The sequence below is a fragment of the Notolepis coatsorum genome, assembly GCF_963971535.1.
Source record: "Notolepis coatsorum genome assembly, chromosome: 1".
Classification (NCBI taxonomy): domain Eukaryota; kingdom Metazoa; phylum Chordata; class Actinopteri; order Aulopiformes; family Paralepididae; genus Notolepis; species Notolepis coatsorum.
In genome coordinates this window covers 80,782,272-80,801,798 of record NC_140165.1, presented here as the reverse complement: position 1 = coordinate 80,801,798, position 19,527 = coordinate 80,782,272, and the positions used below count along the sequence as shown (strand labels likewise).

At 45.1% G+C, this 19,527-nt stretch overlaps 1 protein-coding gene across 1 annotated transcript; it reads right to left on the bottom strand.

Moving 5' to 3' along the window:
- Positions 1-13,942: 13,942 nt before the first annotated feature.
- On the bottom strand, positions 13,943-19,428 carry LOC311242713 (uncharacterized protein). Its single transcript, XM_084331723.1, has 6 exons — positions 18,440-19,428; positions 18,188-18,271; positions 16,773-16,871; positions 16,428-16,614; positions 15,859-15,943; positions 13,943-15,520 (listed from the first exon to the last, which is right to left on the bottom strand). The coding sequence occupies exons 1-6, from the start codon at positions 19,221-19,223 to the stop codon at positions 15,434-15,436; spliced, it is 1,326 nt and encodes a 441-aa protein (XP_084187849.1). The 5' UTR covers positions 19,224-19,428; the 3' UTR covers positions 13,943-15,433.
- Between the last annotated feature and the right edge of the window lie 99 nt (positions 19,429-19,527).

Here is a 19,527-nt window from a genome sequence, read left to right as displayed (position 1 = left end):
GGGAAAAGACTATCATTTGATCACGATTATTCGACAGCGGTAGCGATAACACGCAGGTCCTACGCGGGACTGAAGAAAACTCTGAAAGAAAACGGAATGAGATTCCAGTCACCCATGACCTCGCTAAGGATTCACTGGGAGGAAGGGGCGGCGACGTACGCGACGGCACGAGAAGCGGAGCGAGAGATGAGACGACGAGGGATGCGGATGATGGAGGACGGAGAAGGAAGGAGGCAGGAGGACCAGACGCGGAGCTTGCAGCAGAGATTGGAGGGAGCCCGCAGATGGATCAGAGCGGGAGACCGAAACCGGAGAGAGGAGAGAGGAGAAGGCCGAGGTGAAACGTGACGGAGCGAGGACGGAGACGGATGAGGAGGCCAGAGACGGAGAGGAGGCGGGAGGAGGCGAACGGATGAGTACACGCACAAGAGATTGAAAAAACTATTCAAATAGAGACAAAGTATAGAAACTGAAATAACATATGCATAAACACACATTCCCAGGTAGAGGCGGGTTATAGAAATGAACGTAACGTATACATGGACACATAATACACAAGCTGATGGAGGAAATAAATGGAAATATAACTAGGTTTGATAGGCGAGACACAGAACATACTGAAACAGATACATAGACACACGCTGTGAGTAACACAGTTGGGAGGGATTAAGGGGATAAATGGACATCACATAGAAAATAGAGGAGAGGAAAAGAAAGTAAAAAGGGGTACACAGGAGACACCGCACACGGATATGGGAGGAAGGAGGGACAATGAAACATATGAGTCACATTGAGAGGGACCAAGAAAAGAGGGTCTTTGATCAAAAAGAAGGACAGAGCGCTTTTGACCAGGAGCTCGAATGCAAAAAAAAAAACAGTAAGAAAGCTGGACAAATATGACGAGCGATTGGGGATAAGGGTTTCAAACCCCCAAGCCGTCAGGACGGGGCCCCTCGCTAGGAGGGCAATTACCCCTCACCCACCAGCAGGGAACAGGGGGGGACACAGGGACCCCCCGAACGCCTTGGGAGCACTTTATGTAAAGTTTATGTTTTTTATTTATGTTAATCATTATATGTATTCGGTGAAGAGAGCGGAGGCTCCAACCGGAGGGGGGAATGAGTGTGACATGGGGGGGACTGACAGACGAAAGAAGAAGAAAGATGACAAGGGTTAAAGGGATAAAAATGATGTCGTTAAACGTTAATGGAATGAATAATGCGATAAAGAGGGGCAAAGTGATGTTGAAATGTAAGAAAAGTGAGATGGAAGTGATTTTTCTGCAGGAGACACATTTGGTAGCACAGGATCATGAGAAACTGAAGAGATTTGGATATGAAAATGCATACTATAGTTCCTTTAAACAAAACCCAAGGAGAGGAGTAATCACGTTAATCAAAAACACAGTCAAATTTGAATTGATCAAGGAAGTAAGAGACAAGGAGGGAAGGTTTGTTCTGGTGAAGGGGAAAATGGAGGGCCAAATGGTTACGTTAGTGAATGTTTATGCACCCCCAGAGAGTGAGAGGGATTTATATGAGACCATTTTTGATATGATAGTGATGGAACTAGAAGGGATATTGATATGCACAGGAGATTTTAACGTAGTACTGAATCACGACCTAGACACCACGAGTACTAGAAAAGGGCGAGCACCCATCAGTAGATATATGAATATTCAGATGACGGAAATGGGAATTACAGACGTTTGGAGGGGGATGCACGCCATGGACAGGGAATACACACATTACTCACACCCACACGTGACATATGCGAGAATAGACTACTTTTTGATGACGACGGGGGACAGTTACAGGGCACGGGAGAGCAGTATAGGAGTGGCGGACATATCAGATCACAGTGCCATATATCTGACAGTAGATCTAGAAGGGAGACGGAGGAACACGATTTGGAGACTAAATGTAGGAATATTAAATAACAAGGGGGTGGTGAGTCAGATCAAGGAGGAGATAGCCAGATACAAGGAAGAAAATGACAACGGGGCGGTAGACCCGAACATTCTATGGGACACACTGAAGGTGGTGATAAGGGGGAAATTGATGGAAAAAACAGCAATGCTGAAGAAGGCCAGAACGGAGACATATCACAATCTGATAGGGAAGCTGAAGAAGCTAGAGGGGAGACACCAGATATCAAAAGAACAGGAAACGCTCGGAGAAATCAAAGAAGTAAAGGCCAGGATAAATAGGGAATTATTGACGGAAATAGAAAAGAAAGCGAGGTTCATGAAACAAACGTACTATGAAGGGGGACCAAAAGCGACCAGACTGTTGGCTAGGAGAATTAGGACGCAACAGAAGTTGAACACGATACACACAATAAGGGATACAAAGACTAATGAAATATTGAGGGACCCAGCTGAAATAGAGAGGACATTTAGAGAATACTATGAGAAATTATACACACAGCCAAAAGCAGCGGGAGAAGAGGAAATAGAAACATATCTGGAGAAGCTAGAGTTACCATCGATAGGGAAAGAGCAGAATGAAGAATTAAATAAAATAATTACGGAACAAGAACTGGAAGAGGCAATTAGTAGAGCTAAAAACAACAAGTCTCCGGGGAGCGACGGATTCCCATCGGAATTCTACAAGACATTTAGAACTGAATTAGCACCCATGTTAGGGGCGGCGTTCAGACACACGATGGAAGAGGGAAAAATGCCCCCCTCGTGGAAGGAAGCCATAATCACCACGATACCGAAGGAAGGGAAGGATAGGGAATTATGTAGTAGTTTCAGACCTGTGTCCATACTTAACGTGGATTACAAGATGTATACATCGATAATATCAAAAAGATTTGAGACGTTTATGCCAGACATTATAGATGAAGATCAAACTGGATTTATTAAAGGGAGACAGACACAGGACAACGTGAGAAAGACATTACACATAGTAGAGGAGATACAAAAACAAGGGGGTAGCGCGGTACTGATTAGCCTAGATGCAGAAAAAGCGTTCGACAGTGTGAGCTGGACATTTTTATATAAAACATTGATGAGGTTCGGACTGAACGGGAGGGCGATGAAGATGATCAAGGCGCTATATCAAGAACCGACAGCGAGGGTTAAGGTGAATGGCAGCTTGACGGATAGAATCAGATTAGAGAGGGCTACCAGACAGGGATGTTGTCTCTCACCGACGCTCTTCGCCGTTTTCATAGAACCACTGGCACAACTGATCAGACAGACCGAGGACATCAAGGGAGTAAGGATAAAGGGAACGGAATATAAACTAGGCCTATTTGCAGACGACGTGATAGTATACATGAGGCAACCAGACAAGAGCTTCCCGGCACTGATGGATCTACTGAAGGAATATGGCCACTACTCAGGATACAAACTAAACGTGACAAAGACACAGACCTTAGCATGGAACTATACCCCAACGACGGAAATTAGAGAACAGTACGGGATAAGATGGGACATGGACAAGATTAAATACTTAGGGGTGAACATCACGAGAGGGGTGGAGAAACTGTTTGAGGCGAATTATACACAGATAAATCAGAACATCAAGAGAGACTTAGAGAGATGGACAGTAATGCCCTTGGACTTCAATTCAAGAATAGAGGTCATTAAAATGAACATACTATCAAGGTTACTGTACCTATTCCAGTCACTACCGATACAAATACCACAGAATCAATTCAGGGAGTGGGACAGATATCGAGGTTCATATGGGCGGGGAGAAGACCACGGGTCAGATATAAAACACTACAACTACCAAAGGAAGAGGGAGGGATGGCAGTACCCAGCCTACAAGATTATTACTATGCAGCACAACTGAGAGCAGTGACGTGCTGGTGTAACGACAGATATGAGGCAAGATGGAAAGACATTGAAAAAGAAGGGGAGGGATACAAGGTTCAAGCTCTGGTGGGAGATAGGGAACTATTTAAAGAGAAAGAGGGAATATTAGATCCAATCACCAAATACACCTTGAACATATGGAACAGAGTAGTAAAAACACACAAATTGGAGAAGCAGTCAGGGGTCCTGAGATGGGTAGCACATGACAAGAGATTCAAACCAGGGAGGTTAGACCATGGATTCAGAAGGTGGGAGAGGGGGGGGGGGGGCAACAGCGATATGCAAAATGATAGAGAAGGGGGAAATGCAAACACTACAAAAATTAAAGGAGAAATTTGGACTAGAAAACAAGGACCACTTCAGATATCTACAGATTAGAGACTACTATAATAGAGAAATAAGAGGGGACAAGGAAGAAGAACAGAATGGAATAATTAGGATGATAGTAAGGGCATACGAAGGAGGGGAAGGAAGGGTAATATCAGCACTGTACCGGGCTATAATGACCAGCAAGGGACACACGACCGATTATATAAGGGAGAAATGGGAGAGAGAACTAGAGATAGGAATAACAGGGAAGGAATGGGGGAACATATGCGAGGTACAACATTCAACAACAGGATCGAGAATATGGAAAGAATTTGGATGGAAAAACATAATCAGATTCTTTATAACCCCAGAGCTGAAGGGAAAATATGCACCAACACAAAGAGCATGCTGGAGGATGTGTGGGAAGGAGGGGGCAAATCACACGCACATATTCTGGGGATGTCAGAAGCTGAAGGGGTATTGGGAGGAGATAGGGGAAGCAATGATCAGAATATTAGGATACGGGCTACCACAAACAGGACTGGTGCTTTACTTAGGAGACCTGACACACGAGGGAATACAAGGGGGGGACAAATATTTAATAAAGATAATGTTGATAGCGGCCAGAAAAGCAATAACGAGACTGTGGTACAAGGAAGACCCACCGACAATAGTACAATGGGTAGGAATAGTGGAAGAAATACAGGATATGGAAAGGATAACACACATGCTGAGGTTACAGGAAGAGAAATTTGGGGAAAGATGGGGAAAGTGGGAGGATTATAAAGGGAACGAGAACGGCATCACAGAGGAAGAACCAAATGCAACACAAGAGGGCGAAGGGTAAAGGAGGAAAGAAGTTCAAGGAGGGTCTCTGAACCCATGTCACACACCTGTGCTTTAGTTAGTATTTTCTATCTTTTTGGGGGTATTACAATTGCTTTATGTTTTTATACTCTATTATTTATGTCTGTTTAACGGTGTGATATGAATATTCATGGATGATGTGGTTTGTGTATGGGTGAAACAAAAGGCAAAGTGAAAGTTAATAAACAAAAAAAAAAAAAAAGGACGAAGGATAAGGGAAGAAAGAAGCTCAAGGAGGGTCTCTGGACCCAGATCACACATACATGCCTTAGTCAGTATTTATCATCTTTGAGTAGGAACTACTTGTTTATGCCTGTTTAAGGGAGATACACAATCAGCCTTTGTATTAAGTACCTGGAAAACAACTGTAGGGGAACCAGACAACTAACCATGATACCCATGTAAATATTTATGTGCACTGTTTTTTCTTTTTGTTTTTATTGTGATGTTAGTTTCTGTTTTTTTTTTTTTTGTAAGTGCTGTTTGTCTAAAACTGTCAATAAAAATTTAAGTTTAAAAAAAAAAGGAGGAGTTATAACCTTACTGAGGGCATGGAGGAGGTCACCCCTGCAATGGAGCGAGCAGCCTGTCAGGGAACCTCTCTCCTACCCTTTTGAATAGCCCTGTCAAGATAAACAAATCACTATATGAAGGGAATTTTATAGTACACAGCTCTTTGAAGATATGGAAACAGATTAAAACATACTTGAAAGCTCCAAATATGTATACAGACAGTCATCTCCCGCCTCGACTACTGCAACGCACTGCTCGCTGGCCTCCCGGCCACTGCCACTAAGCCTCTTCAACTCATTCAGAACGCAGCGGCCCGCCTGATCTCAAACCTACCGAAGTCGGCCCATGTCACCCCACTTCTTAGGGACCTGCACTGGCTCCCCATTGCTGCACGAATCCGCTTCAAGGCCCTCAACCTAGCATACCGTGCGGCAAAGGGAACCGCTCCTGCCTACCTCCGGTCAATGGTCTCTAACTACACACCCTCAAGACCCCTACGCTCTGCATCTTCTGGCCGCCTCAGACCTACTCCTATCCAAGCTCCGGGAGGGTCATCAAAGAGAAGCCGCCTATTCTCAGTCCTTGCCCCACAATGGTGGAATGAACTACCCACCCCAGTTAGGACAGCCGAAACACGTCCAATCTTTCGCCGTCGACTAAAGACGCACTTCTTCAACCATTATCTGAATTAAAAAAAAATATATATATATATCTAACCCTAACTAACCGTACTGTCATGCACTTGTCCTAATAAACTAACCTACACTGTAGCACTCAACACTTTGATGAACATTGTTGCTCAGCTGATAGAGTTGTGCCCTTCCTGATGGCTTGTCGTACAGAACTTGTAAGTCGCTTTGGATAAAAGCGTCAGCTAAATGACTAAATGTAAATGTAAATGTGATCTGTGATAACCATGCCTAAAGGGTTAACCTGCTGTTGTGTGGCAGTGAAATGGTCAACCTTCTGTATTGTCGCAGTGGAAGGGTTAACCATTTGGTAGTGCGGTAGTGAAAGGGTTAAGCCATCCACTATGGATCATGGGTTTGCACGGTGGAAGGTGAAGAGCGTGGTGTGTTTGAAGGACTTGTACCGAGGGGGCCACTTTTTATCATTCGAACAACTGAGGGTCAAATATGATTTACCGTCGTCACATTTTTGCCGCTATCTACAGATACGGAACTTCGTAAGGACTCATGTACTGTAGATACATGGTCAGACATTCCTCAACAACACCGGAAAATATAATTAATGTTAGACCAGATAGTAAAGGGGCGGTGTCAAAAAAATTATACCAGACACTTTTCAGTCAGATGATAGTTAGCACAGAAAGATATAGGACTGAGTGGGAGTCAGAATTGGGGGTACCCCTCAACGAGGAATTTGGGGAAACGTGTCTTACAAATATTCACCGGTGGTCTGTGAATGTTAGACATAATTTGATTCAATTTAAAGTGATGCATAGGTTGCACTACTCAAAGGTGAAAGTGAATAAGATAAGAATAAGCTTTTAACAAACAGTGGGAACCCTGCCCCTTAGTGGCCATTCTGGGCTATTTCGACGATGCTACTCTGTACTCTGGCAGTCAAAAATGGCCGGTATATTTAGGTGCTGTTATTGGCTAAAAAGCTAAGTGGGGGAAACAGGAAAAGCTCAAAGATGAAGCAAACCTGTAGTGTCATCTTTAGGCCAGGAGGTGGCACTACCAGACTAGTTGTATTACCACCGATTAAACCCAACACAAGAACAGCAATTATAAAAGTAACATACACTCCAAACAGAGAGAGAGAGAGAGAGAGAGAGAGAGAGAGAGAGAGAGAGAGAGAGAGAGAGAGAGAGAGAGAGAGAGAGAGAGAGAGAGAGAGAGAGAGAGAGAGAGAGAGAGAGAGAGAGAGAGAGAGAGAGAGAGAGAGAGAGAGAGAGAGAGAGAGAGAGAGAGAGAGAGAGAGAGAGAGAGAGAGAGAGAGAGAGAGAGAGAGAGAGAGAGAGAGTAGTAGTAGGGTCATTTCAGTAATAATAGGGGTTAACAAGGAGGGTCTCTCCTAAAACTGTAACTATTCACACCAGCTGTTACACACACGCACACGCACACACACACACACAGTGGCTGATTATAAAGTTGACATCTGGCACGATAGAGATCTAAATAAAAGGCTTACTCTGGTTTACATCCCCTCCTACCATGTGTGTGTGTGTGTGTGTGTGTGTGTGTGTGTGTCTATAAACTCAGGAATTCATTCATCATGTTCCGGCCACAGCAAACTACCAGTCATGATTCTGCCTCTCCTCTCTCCTCTTCTCTCCTTTCCTCTCCTCTTCTCTCCTCTCGTCTTCTCTCCTCTCCTCTTTTCTCCTCTTCTCTCCTTTCCTCTTCTCTCCTCCCTCCCGTCATCTCTCCTTTCCTCGCCTCTCCCCTACCCCCCTTATCTCCTCTCCCTTCCCTCTATCCCTCCTCCTTTCTCTCCTCTCCTCCTTCCTTTCTTCTACACTCCTCCCTCTATACCTCCTTATCTCCCTCATTCCCTCTGTGTGGGAGAAAAAGTAAGAGGAAGTTGCCCATACATTTGTGTGTGCGTGTGTGTGCATGTGTGTGTGCGCATGTGCAAGTGTGCAAGTGTGTGTGTGCATGTGCATGTGCAGGTGTGTGTGTGTGTGTGTGTGTGTGTGTGTGTGTGTATTTAGTGTACCTCCCAGTCAGCAGGAAAGCAGATGTTAAGACACAAATCACTGGACAACAAACTGACATCCACCCCTCTACCTATCTCTTCTTATTCTATCTCTCCCTTGTTTTTCTCTCTGTCCCCCCCCCCCCCCCCCCCCCCCTCTCTACCTTGTGCTCCTGTCTCTTCCTATATCTCTCTGCCGTACTCTCTCTCCTCTCCAGCCTCAGGTCATGTTTAAAAAGGTCAGAGGTCAGCTATAAGGGAGGAGCTTGTTCACATGCACTGTGACACACAGAGAGAGAGAGAGACTTTCTTTGTCTTTAGGTTCAGGGCAGAAGTATAAGCGTAACAAGGTGTGAGGATTTTAGTCTGGTGTTAGCATGCCAAGAAGTAGAATAGAATAGAAATCCCTTATTTATCCCGAGGGAAATTCTGCTCAATAGATCACACACACACACACACACACACACACACACACACACACACACACACACACACACACACACACACACACACACACACACACACACACACACACACACACACACACACACACACACACACACACACACACACACACACACACACCTTATTATTCAGGTGATTGGCTTACCAGAGTTTGCACTGAATTAGGAAAATCTGCTTTTAGTTATGTGCCTCCGCTCTCTGACACGTGGAATGTTTTAATTAATTAAAATTGTTTAATTGATTGACTTTCTGTTTCTATATTGTTCTTGTATTATAATTATGCTGTACTTCTTGACGTCATTATAAATGAGTTTGCTCTCAATGATCTTTCGTGATTAAATAAGGATACAAAAAACAACACACCCCCACTCCCCAATATGTTTACATGCTAGTTGTCAGGCGTTAACCCTTTCACTACCACACGGTTAACCGTCTGTAGTGTGGTAGTGAAAGGGTTAACCGTCTGTAGTGTGGTTGTGAAAGAGTTAACCCTTTGTCGTGTGGCAGTGAAAGGGTTAACCTTCTGTAGTGTGGTTGTGAAAGAGTTAACCCTTTGCCGTGTGGCAGTGAAAGGGTTAACCGCCTGTAGTGTGGTAGTGAAAGGGTTACGTCTGGTTAGTGTGTGAGTCGCTACCGTGTTTAGAACACGACTCAGGAACGTTTAGACGGTTGCTATGGACACCAGTCACCACCTAGGGGTCACAAGACATATGCTGCGTTCACGTTACGTGGGAAGAAGCGGAAGAACCAGAGGACATCTCGTTGCTACAACTAGAACTCGATGAAACGCCCACATCCATACTTCCGCAGTTCGTGACGCGAAGTGGGAGATATCGGGGTCTATAAAAAAATCCCATATGTCCTAGTAGGAATTACCACTAGGAGGCTGACGTGAATGGTTTTTCCCAGTCGGAAGCTGGTTCTTCCGCTTCTTCCCACGTAACGTGAACGCGGCAATAGAGTCGCTTTGAGGAACTGCAAAACATACAAAGACAGAGGAAGGGATGAAGAGAGAGACAAGTGGAGACTTTTCTGCCCTGATGAGACTGTTCTCTCATGATGACTATTCTGTCGTGATGAGACTGTTCTCTCATGATGAAACTGTTCTCTCATGATGACTATTCTGTCGTGATGAGACTGTTCTCTCATGATGAGACTGTTCTCTCATGATGACTATTCTGTCGTGATGAGACTGTTCTCTCATGATGAGACTGTTCTCTCATGATGACTATTCTGTCGTGATGAGACTGTTCTCTCATGATGACTATTCTGTCGTGATGAGACTGTTCTCTCATGATGATGATGACTATTCTGTCGTGATGAAACTGTTCTCTCATGATGACTATTCTGTCGTGATGAAACTGTTCTCTCATGATGACTATTCTGTCGTGATGAGACTGTTCTCTCATCATGAGACTGTTCTCTCATGATGACTATTCTGTCGTGATGAGACTGTTCTCTCATGATGAGACTGTTCTCTCATGATGACTATTCTGTCGTGATGAGACTGTTCTCTCATGATGAGACTGTTCTCTCATGATGACTATTCTGTCGTGATGAGACTGTTCTCTCATGATGAGACTGTTCTCTCATGATGACTATTCTGTTGTGATGAGACTGTTCTCTCATGATGACTATTCTGTCGTGATGAGACTGTTCTCTCATGATGGGACTGTTCTCTCATGATGACTATTCTGTCGTGATGAGACTGTTCTCTCATGATGAGACTTTTCTGCTGTGATGAGACTTTTCTGTTGTGATTAGACTGTTCTGTCACGGTGGTTAGCACTGCTGCCTCACAGCACGAAGGTCCTGGGTTCTGCCTCATGTTCTGGGGCAGCCTCTAATGGCTTGGCTGCTGAAAGGGTGAATCTGGAGGGGATGCGTCTTAACTCTACTGTGGTTAACACCATCCAGAACGCGCACGCTCTGTCCACTACCGCGGTTTACGCAGGGAAGTGGCGTATGGTTCGAGAGTGGTGTGAGGTTGGGGGCCTGGACCCGGTGTCATGCCCCCTGGACTCGGTTCTGTCCTTCCTCCAGTCTATCCTGGATAGGCTGTCGGCCTCGACAGTGAAGGTATACGCTGCAGCTATATCTTCTTGTCATGTGGGCTTTGGGGGCAGAACACTGTTCAGCCACCCTCTCGTGATGCTCTGTCTCCGAGTCGGGACCTCCAACTGTTCCTGGAAAGGCTGTTGCGGGCCCCGTTTGAGCCTCTTGAGCAGGCGCCATTGGATCGTCTGTCTTTAAGACCGCGTTCCTTTTGGCCATCACCTCCGCTAAACGCATGGGTGAGCTGTGTGCTCTCTCGGTGCGGTCAGAGTGCCTGTCTATTCGGGCCGATAGCAGTGCGACTCTGAGGCCTAAGCCGGCCTTCGTGCCAAAGAATATCCGGAGCTCTTATCACTCCAGGGATATTGTGCTTCAGGCGTTTCACCCTCCTCCTCACACTAGTGAGTTGGAGGCGAGCCTTCACCTGTTGTCTCCTGTCCGTGCGCTGAAGGTTTACCTTAGTCGCACGCAGGATCTCAGGGCTACCGATCAACTGTTGTTTGTTACGGTGGCTCTCACGCAGGTAAGGCGCTGTCCAAGCAACGCCTGTCACATTGGTTGTGAGAGTTCAAGTTCAAGTTCAAGTTCAAGTTCTTTAATAGTTGTCATACAGAAGTACAGAATACTTTCATACAAAATGCTTCTTACTGTTACGCTCCAGAGACTGTGCTAGACAAGATAGTATCAAATAACATAATAACATAATATAGCATGAATTTAGAAGAAGAAAATGAGGTCACAGTTGTTCGGTATAGACATATGTACAATGTTCTGAGTTACCATATAATATACAATACACAACTATGCAGTGTACTAATGTACAGTACTATCTAGTGCAAAGCAGAAATGGGATGAGGTACAATTTTAGGTACAATTTACAGTAAGGTGTACGAGTTGTAGTGCAATCCTTCATCCATAAATATAAAGTGTGGGGAGTGGGTGCTACAGTGTGTTTGTTTAAAGTGGGTGTGTGCTATAAAGTGTGTGTAGTGGGTGCTACAGTGTGTTTGTTTAAAGTGAGTGTGTGCGTGTGGATGTGTGTGCTATGTGTGTTTGGTGGTTGTTGTTGTGTAGTGTTCATTCATTGTTCGTTTAGCAGCCTGATGGCCTGGGGATAGAAGCTACTTCTGAGTCTTTCTGTGCTCGCCTTGAGACTCCTGTATCGCTTGCCTGACGGCAGCAGTTCAAAGAGGCAGTTGTTCGGGTGGCTCGAGTCCTTAATAATTCTCTTAGCCTTCCCCTTGCAACGCTTGTAGTAAATGTTCTGGAGGGTGGGGAGCCCCCCTCCAATTGTGCGTTCGGCTGAACGTGTCACTCTTTGTAGTCTGCTTTGGTCTTTTGCAGTGCTATTCCCAAACCAGGAGGTGATGTTGCCGGTCAAGATGCTCTCTATTGTACATGAGTAGAAGTTCTTAAGGATCTTCTGGCTGACTTGGAACTTCCTTAGGCGCCTGAGGAAGTAGAGGCGTTGTCGTGCCTTCTTCACCACACTGTTAATGTGTATGGTCCATTTCAAGTCCTCGGATATGTGGGCTCCGAGGTACTTGAAGCTGTTGACTCTCTCAACCGGTGCCCCGTCGATGCTGAGGGGGCTGTAGGTCCTTGACCCCCGACCTCCTGAAGTCCACAATCATCTCCTTTGTTTTGCTGACGTTCAGGGAGAGGCTGTTTTCCTGGCACCATCCCGCCAGGACCTTGACCTCTTCCAGGTAGGCCCTCTCGTCGTTGGCAGAGATCAGGCCCACCACCACTGGCATTGCCCTCTGCTACACTTTGGCTGGACAGGTCCCCCCCTGCAGGCGTCAGGGCACACTCCACTCGTGGAGTGGCGGCCTCCGCTGCCCTGTTTGGGGGGGCCTCGGTGGAGGACATCTGCGCTGCGGCCACCTGGTCCTCCCCGGGCCCTTTTTGTTAGGTTTTACCTCATGGACATGACTGGGGCTCTGTCTCCCAGGCAGTCCTGAGGTCCGAGACCTCTCCTGCATCCCGCCATCAGGTGGGCTAGCAGGTGTGGACCGCGGAGTGCTATGTCACACGTGGTCCCGCTTGCACTGTGCGTTCTAGGGTGACTGGTTTCCTTTTTCGCACATTGGTTGTAGTTGACTGCCTCCCCCCCTTCGTTAGGACGGGCGGGTGGACGGGACTCCCCTCCTCCCTGGCAGGGGCTTATGGGCCCTCAGGGGGTGCATTTGATGTGGCCACGCGTCCACTCTGCCCCTTTTGATCTCATAATGGCAGAGCGAGACGCGATTGGCCAGTATGAATATATAACAAAGGTTATCCTATAACCCTAGTTATATGAATACTGGCTGAGCGTCTCGCTCTTCAGCGCCCTGAGGACCCTTGGATGTTTTTCACGCATGGAATTCAGACTTGGAAGGGCGTGGACGTGACCACTTCCTGTGTCTTGTAGGCACACACAGGAGTAGGCGTGGTCACGTGCACAATAGGTGCAATAATAGGTGCATGGAGAACTTTTTCATGTGCACAATAGGTGCATGGAGATGACATCTCATAATGGCAGAGCGAGACGCTCAGCCAGTATTCATATAACTAGGGTTATATGATAACCTTCGTTACTTAGCTATTTCATTAGCACTAAAGTGATTTTCCTTTTTTGCATTAGTAACTTCAGAATGTTATCTTTCAAAAGAGACCAGGCTCATGCATAAGTATAAAGTATGCTTTGCAAAAAAGGTATGCAGTCCTCAAGTTCAAGTTAAGAAATGGCCATTTATTTTTGTATGCCGGTCAAAACACTGGTCCCAGGAATCTGGTGTCAGCTTCCCAAGCACTACACTCTGACACACAGGTTAGAGATACATTTCTCCACTACAAATAAAACTAAAACCAAAAACTTTGTCTCCTCATGTCCTTCTTTCCCTGTTTCTGTGTTCCTCTTTTTCTCTCTCTCATCCCCCGCCCTCCTTCCCTCTCTCGCTGTCCTTCCCTCTCTCTCTCTTGCTGTCCTTCCCTCTCTCTCTTGCTATCCTTCCCCCCTCTCTCTGCCTCTCTCTCTGTCCTCCCCCCTCTCCCTCTCTCTCCCCCCCCCTCCTCTCTCTCTCTCTCTCTCTCTCTCTCTCTCTCTCTCTCTCTCTCTCTCTCTCTCTCTCTCTCTCTCTCTCTCTCTCTCTCTCTCTCTCTCTCTCTCTCTCTCTCTCTCTCTCTCTCTCTCTCTTTCACACACACTTACAAACTCACCAGAGACATGTTTGGTTGAGTGACAGCATTTATTTTTATTCTGTTTTAAAATTTCTTTTTTTAAACAAGAAAATGTAATATGTACAGTACATACATCATTATTTAGGTTATTTATCACATACAATATTATTATTTCCTCCTGTTACTGTTGTTTCCAAATAGATAATGTGTGGCTGATGCAGCCAAATGAACCAAGCATTTTAATATCAAGATTATATTACACACAATAACAATATGATCAATTACATTATAAAACACTGTCAGTTTGCCAACCAGCACCATTGTACAGCAGCCTATAAATAGTACTTTAGTCATAAGATCATAAAAACCGTTCTGTTTAGCACAAAAAGGTATCTGATAAATAGTTATTTAGTCATAATCGTGGGAGAAGCATTTTAGAACTATTTTATGTTATTTATCTTGTGTTTGTAGGCAACAAGAAGCTGTCAGCTTGTAATTGTTGTAATTCCACTTCCCATGTGTACAATATCTAGACAGCTTCCAGATCTGTCAATTTTATTGTATTTATTGTTTTCCGTACTGTATTGGATATGATCTATTGTGTTTTTCTTTGTAAGGTGGAAGGAGGGATACAGTTTTATGACTGTATTCTTGTATTTTGTATTCTTTGTACTTTGACTGTGAATGACTGTATGACTGTTTTGTACTTATTCATTTACTGTGTCCCCCTGGTCTATTTCTATAGTTCTCTTTGTTACAAGCTCAGCAGTTTTGTGTATTATGACATCAGTTTTATATAATGTGACATCAGTTTTGTGTATTGTGACATCGGTTTTGTGTATTGTGACATCAGTTTGTGTATTATGGCATCAGTTTGTGTATTATGGCATCAGTTTTGTGTATTATGACATCAGTTTTGTGTATTATGACATCAGTTTGTGTATTATGGCATCAGTTTTGTGTATTGTGACATCGGTTTTGTGTATTGTGACATCAGTTTGTGTATTATGGCATCAGTTTGTGTATTATGGCATTAGTTTTGTGTATTATGACATCAGTTTGTGTATTATGGCATCAGTTTTGTGTATTATGACATCAGTTTGTGTATTATGTCATCAGTTATGTGTATTATGACATCAGTTTGTGTATTATGGCATCAGTTTTGTGTATTATGTCATCAGTTTGTGTATCAACACCTCACACTTTCCCCTCAAATAAAATGCCACAAACTGAACAGAAATACAGTATTACTATGCTAGCTAGCTCTATGTATATGTAACAGAAGAGGTTTTACTGTGGCATTTCAGCTGATCAATATACATTATTTTGTACTACTGTGTCTGTGTGTGTATATATATTTTTGGGAGCATGAGCACGTGTGTGTGTGGCCGTGTGTGTGGTATTGTGTGTACGTGTGTGAGAAGTTTATGCATCTACCTACGTGTGCATTAGTGTCTTCTCCATGTGATGTTATCGACAGGCCCCGCCCCTCTGTGTGATGTAATCAACAGACACTTCCCCCCACTGTGATGTAATCGAGGGGTCCCTCCCCTTGCTGTGATGTCATCGACAGGAGCCCCGCCTCATTGTGATGTCATCGATAGCGATCGCTCCTCGCTGCCCTCTTCTCCGCTCTCCCTTTAACAACACCTAGACACACACACGCACACACACACACGCACACACACACACACACACACACACACACACACACACACACACACACACACACACACACACACACACACACACACACACACACACACACACACACACACACACACACACACACACACACACACACACACACAGTAAGGGAGTTGTAATAGTTGGATAAACCTGTGCCAGAAAATTGCTTGGTTAAATTGCAAAGGCATACATTTGTGTATAACTTGCATTTGTGTGTGTGTGTGTGTGTGTGTGTGTGTGTGTGTGTGTGTGTGTGTGTGTGCGTGTGTGTGTGTGTGTGTGTGTGTGTGTGTACTCACACTGTCCAGCCCCTCCCCCCACAGTGTGATCTGTGTGTGTCTCCAACCATGTTCTCCTGTCCTGCTCCACAGGGCGTGGTTATACCTGCAACAACCAATAAGAGAAGGACTAGACCACAGAACAACCAATAGGAGAAGGACTAGACTGTGGAACAACCAATAAGAGAAGGACTAGACTGTGGAACAACCAATAAGAGAAGGACTAGACCACAGAACAACCAATAAGAGAAGGACTAGACTGGGCTTACGTAACTATAGACCTATTTACAAATGTCGCACACACACACACACACACACACACACACACACACACACACACACACACACACACACACACACACACACACACACACACACACACACACACACACACACACACACACACACACACACACACACACACACACACACATTGTTTATGACATTTTGGAAAGCATGACAATCTGGTTTCAGAAGTCTGACAGTCTGGATGAAACCATGTGACCTGAACCATTGTGACCTGAAAAAAGGGGACAATTGTGGGGACAAAAGTGTCACTGAGCCAGACCAATAGCAACAGGTCCTCATACCTCTGGCCCCGCCCTTTCCTCTTGACGAACAGTTGTAGCACGCCAACATGGTGGCCTGTCAGCCAGTGGGAGAAAGAGAAGCACAGGTCACCGTGGCTCCAGGGAGGGGCTAGATGTACAGCCAATCGAGCGCCTCGGATGCTCCGTTGTCCCGCCTTCAACTCAGGGATGGCCAGGTACTGCCTACCTGAGAGAGAGGGAAAGAGAGAGAGAATGAATTATTTAATTAATATACGTGAGCAAATGTGTGTGTGTGTGCGTGCGTGCGTGTGTGTGCGTGCGTGTGCGTGTGCATGTGGCACGTGCACATGTTTGTGTACGTGTGTGTGTGTATATGTGTGTTACCTGCAGCGTTCTCTACAGTCTGCCAGTGTAAGTCTCCCTCTCGGTCTGACAGCCAGTCACACACACCCTGGTCGAACGAGCAATGAAGAACACCAGCATCTAGAGAGAGAGAGAGAGAGAGAGAGAGAGAGAGAGAGAGAGAGAGAGAGAGAGAGAGAGAGAGAGAGAGAGAGAGAGAGAGACACACACACACACACACACACACACAGATAATGAGAATGAGAGAGAGACAGAGACAGAGACAGAGACAGAGACAGAGAGAGACAGAGAGGGGAGAGAAACAGACAGAGAGACAGAGGGAGGGCAGAGAGACAGAAAAAAGGATGAGACAGAAAGAGAGACAGAGAGAAAGAGAAATACAGAAAGAGGGTAGATATTTTAGGACCAGCAGCCATTGTTCTTCCATCATTAGAATGTTCCAAAGTTCCATCTCACATGTGAGATCGTTAACAAACCTTCAGCTGTATAAAAAAATTAAAAAAAATTATAACAGTATTTATTTTAGGTCTAAGTTAGGGTCAGGGTAAGTTAGGTCTAAGTTAGGGTCAGGGTAAGTTAGGTCTAAGTTAGGGTCAGGGTAGGTTAGGTCTAAGTTAGGGTCAGGGTCAGTTAGGTCTAAGTTAGGGTCAGGGTAAGTTAGGTCTAAGTTAGGGTCAGGGTAGGTTAGGTCTAAGTTAGGGTCAGGGTAAGTTAGGTCTAGGTTAGGGTCAGGGTAAGTTAGGTCTAAGTTAGGGTCAGGGTCAGTTAGGTCTAAGTTAGGGTCAGGGTAGGTTAGGTCTAAGTTAGGGTCAGGGTAAGTTAGGTCTAAGTTAGGGTCAGGGTCAGTTAGGTCTATGTTAGGGTCAGGGTCAGTTAGGTCTAAGTTAGGGTCAGGGTAAGTTAGGTCTAAGTTAGGGTCAGGGTAAGTTAGGTCTAAGTTAGGGTCAGGGTCAGTTAGGTCTAAGTTAGGGTCAGGGTAGGTTAGGTCTAAGTTAGGGTCAGGGTCAGTTAGGTCTAAGTTAGGGTCAGGGTAAGTTAGGTCTAAGTTAGGGTCAGGGTCAGTTAGGTCTAAGTTAGGGTCAGGGTCAGTTAGGTCTAAGTTAGGGTCAGGGTCAGTTAGGTCTAAGTTAGGGTCAGGGTAGGTTAGGTCTAAGTTAGGGTCAGGGTAAGTTAGGTCTAAGTTAGGGTCAGGGTAAGTTAGGTCTAAGTTAGGGTCAGGGTCAGTTAGGTCTAAGTTAGGGTCAGGGTAAGTTAGGTCTAAGTTAGGGTCAGGGTAAGTTAGGTCTAAATTAGGGTCAGGGTCAGTTAGGTCTAAGTTAGGGTCAGGGTCAGTTAGGTCTAAGTTAGGGTCAGGGTAGGTTAGGTCTAAGTTAGGGTCAGGGTAAGTTAGGTCTAAGTTAGGGTCAGGGTAGGTTAGGTATTGGTTTAGTTCTTACCAGGGTCATCACGGGCATCGTCTGCTATGTTCCCCAGCTCGATGTCAAACTCCCACACATGGTTATGACCTGGATGACGGGGGACTGGATACACACACAGACACACAGACACACAGAACACATATGTTAGACCCATGGTACACTATGCAAGCTAGTATTCTACATATTTAAAAATGTCTCTCTGTTGATCTATGTATTGTTTATGTGCATGTGTGTGTGCATGTGTGTGCATGTGTGTGTATGTGTCCTTACTGTGCACATCTCCCCTCTGTTTGTTCGTCACTTCTTTGTTTATCCTGTTGTCCACTGTAGTGGTGGGGGGAGGGGAGCTGGTCGCCAAGGAAGTGGTACTGGTTGCCGGGGTGGTCGTAATAACAACTGTAGCTGTTGTTTGTTCCGGTGTTGTTGTTGTGGTGGTAGTAGGTAGTGGAGTATTTGTGGTTGATATAGGAGTAGTCAAAGTAGTAGTAGTAGGAATAGTAGTAGTCAAAGTAGTAGTAGTAGTAGTAGTAGTAGTAGTAGTAGTAGTAGTAGGAATAATAGTAGTAGTACTAGCAAGAGTAGTAGTGGGAGCAGTTGTTGGAATAATAGTAGTAGTAGCAAGAGTAGTAGTGGGAGCAGTTGTTGGAATAGAAGTTGTAGTAGCCATGTCAGTTAAAGTAGGCTCAGGGGTAGTAGTAGTAGTCGTCGTAATAATAGTAGAAATTGGGGTAGTAGTAGCAATAGTAGTAGTGGTAGTAGTAGTAATAGGACTAGGTGTGGTAGTACTTGCAGTAGTAGTAGGAATATGCATGGTTGTACTTGCAGTAGTAGTAGGAATATGCATGGTTGTACTTGCAGTAGTAGTAGGAATATGCATGGTTGTACTAGCAGTAGTAGTAGGAATATGCATGGTTGTACTAGCAGTAGTAGTAGGAATATACGTGGTTGTGCTTGAAGTAGTAGTAGGCATTTGAGTGGTAGCTGTAATCGTCGTCGTAGGAACAGTAGTAGAAGGTTCTGGAGTTGTGGTGGTAGTCAGGGCAGTTGTTACCATGGTGGTGGTCGTCGTTGGGAGGGCGGTTGTTGTGGTGCCGGTTGTCGTGATTGTGGGTCGCTGCCTAGTGGTTGGCTGAAAAGTAGCTGTAGTAGTGGCAACAGTAGTGGTTTTCCTGGTAGTCTGTCTGGTGGTAGGAATTGTAGTTTTTCTCTGCGGTGGAGTTGTAGTCCTAGGCCTGTGAGACTCCAAAGTAACTCTAAGCATGACTATGAAGGAACAAGACATGTAGTTACTGAAGACAAAGAGACATGTAGTTACTGAATATAATGTCATGGTATCACATGGTCCATGTCATTAGATT

What these genes read in the sequence shown, in the direction of transcription:
- LOC311242713 (XM_084331723.1), bottom strand. Translation starts at nt 19,223, where the DNA reads ATGGTAACAACTGCCCTGACTACCACCACAACTCCAGAACCTTCTACT. An exon ending in ACAGAGGGGAGATGTGCACA is followed by an intron (nt 18,272 to 18,439) that starts GTAAGGACACAT and finishes GTGTGTATCCAG; the next exon opens with TCCCCCGTCATCCAGGTCAT. An exon ending in GGGGGGAGGGGCTGGACAGT is followed by an intron (nt 15,521 to 15,858) that starts GTGAGTACACAC and finishes GTGTGTGTCTAG; the next exon opens with GTGTTGTTAAAGGGAGAGCG.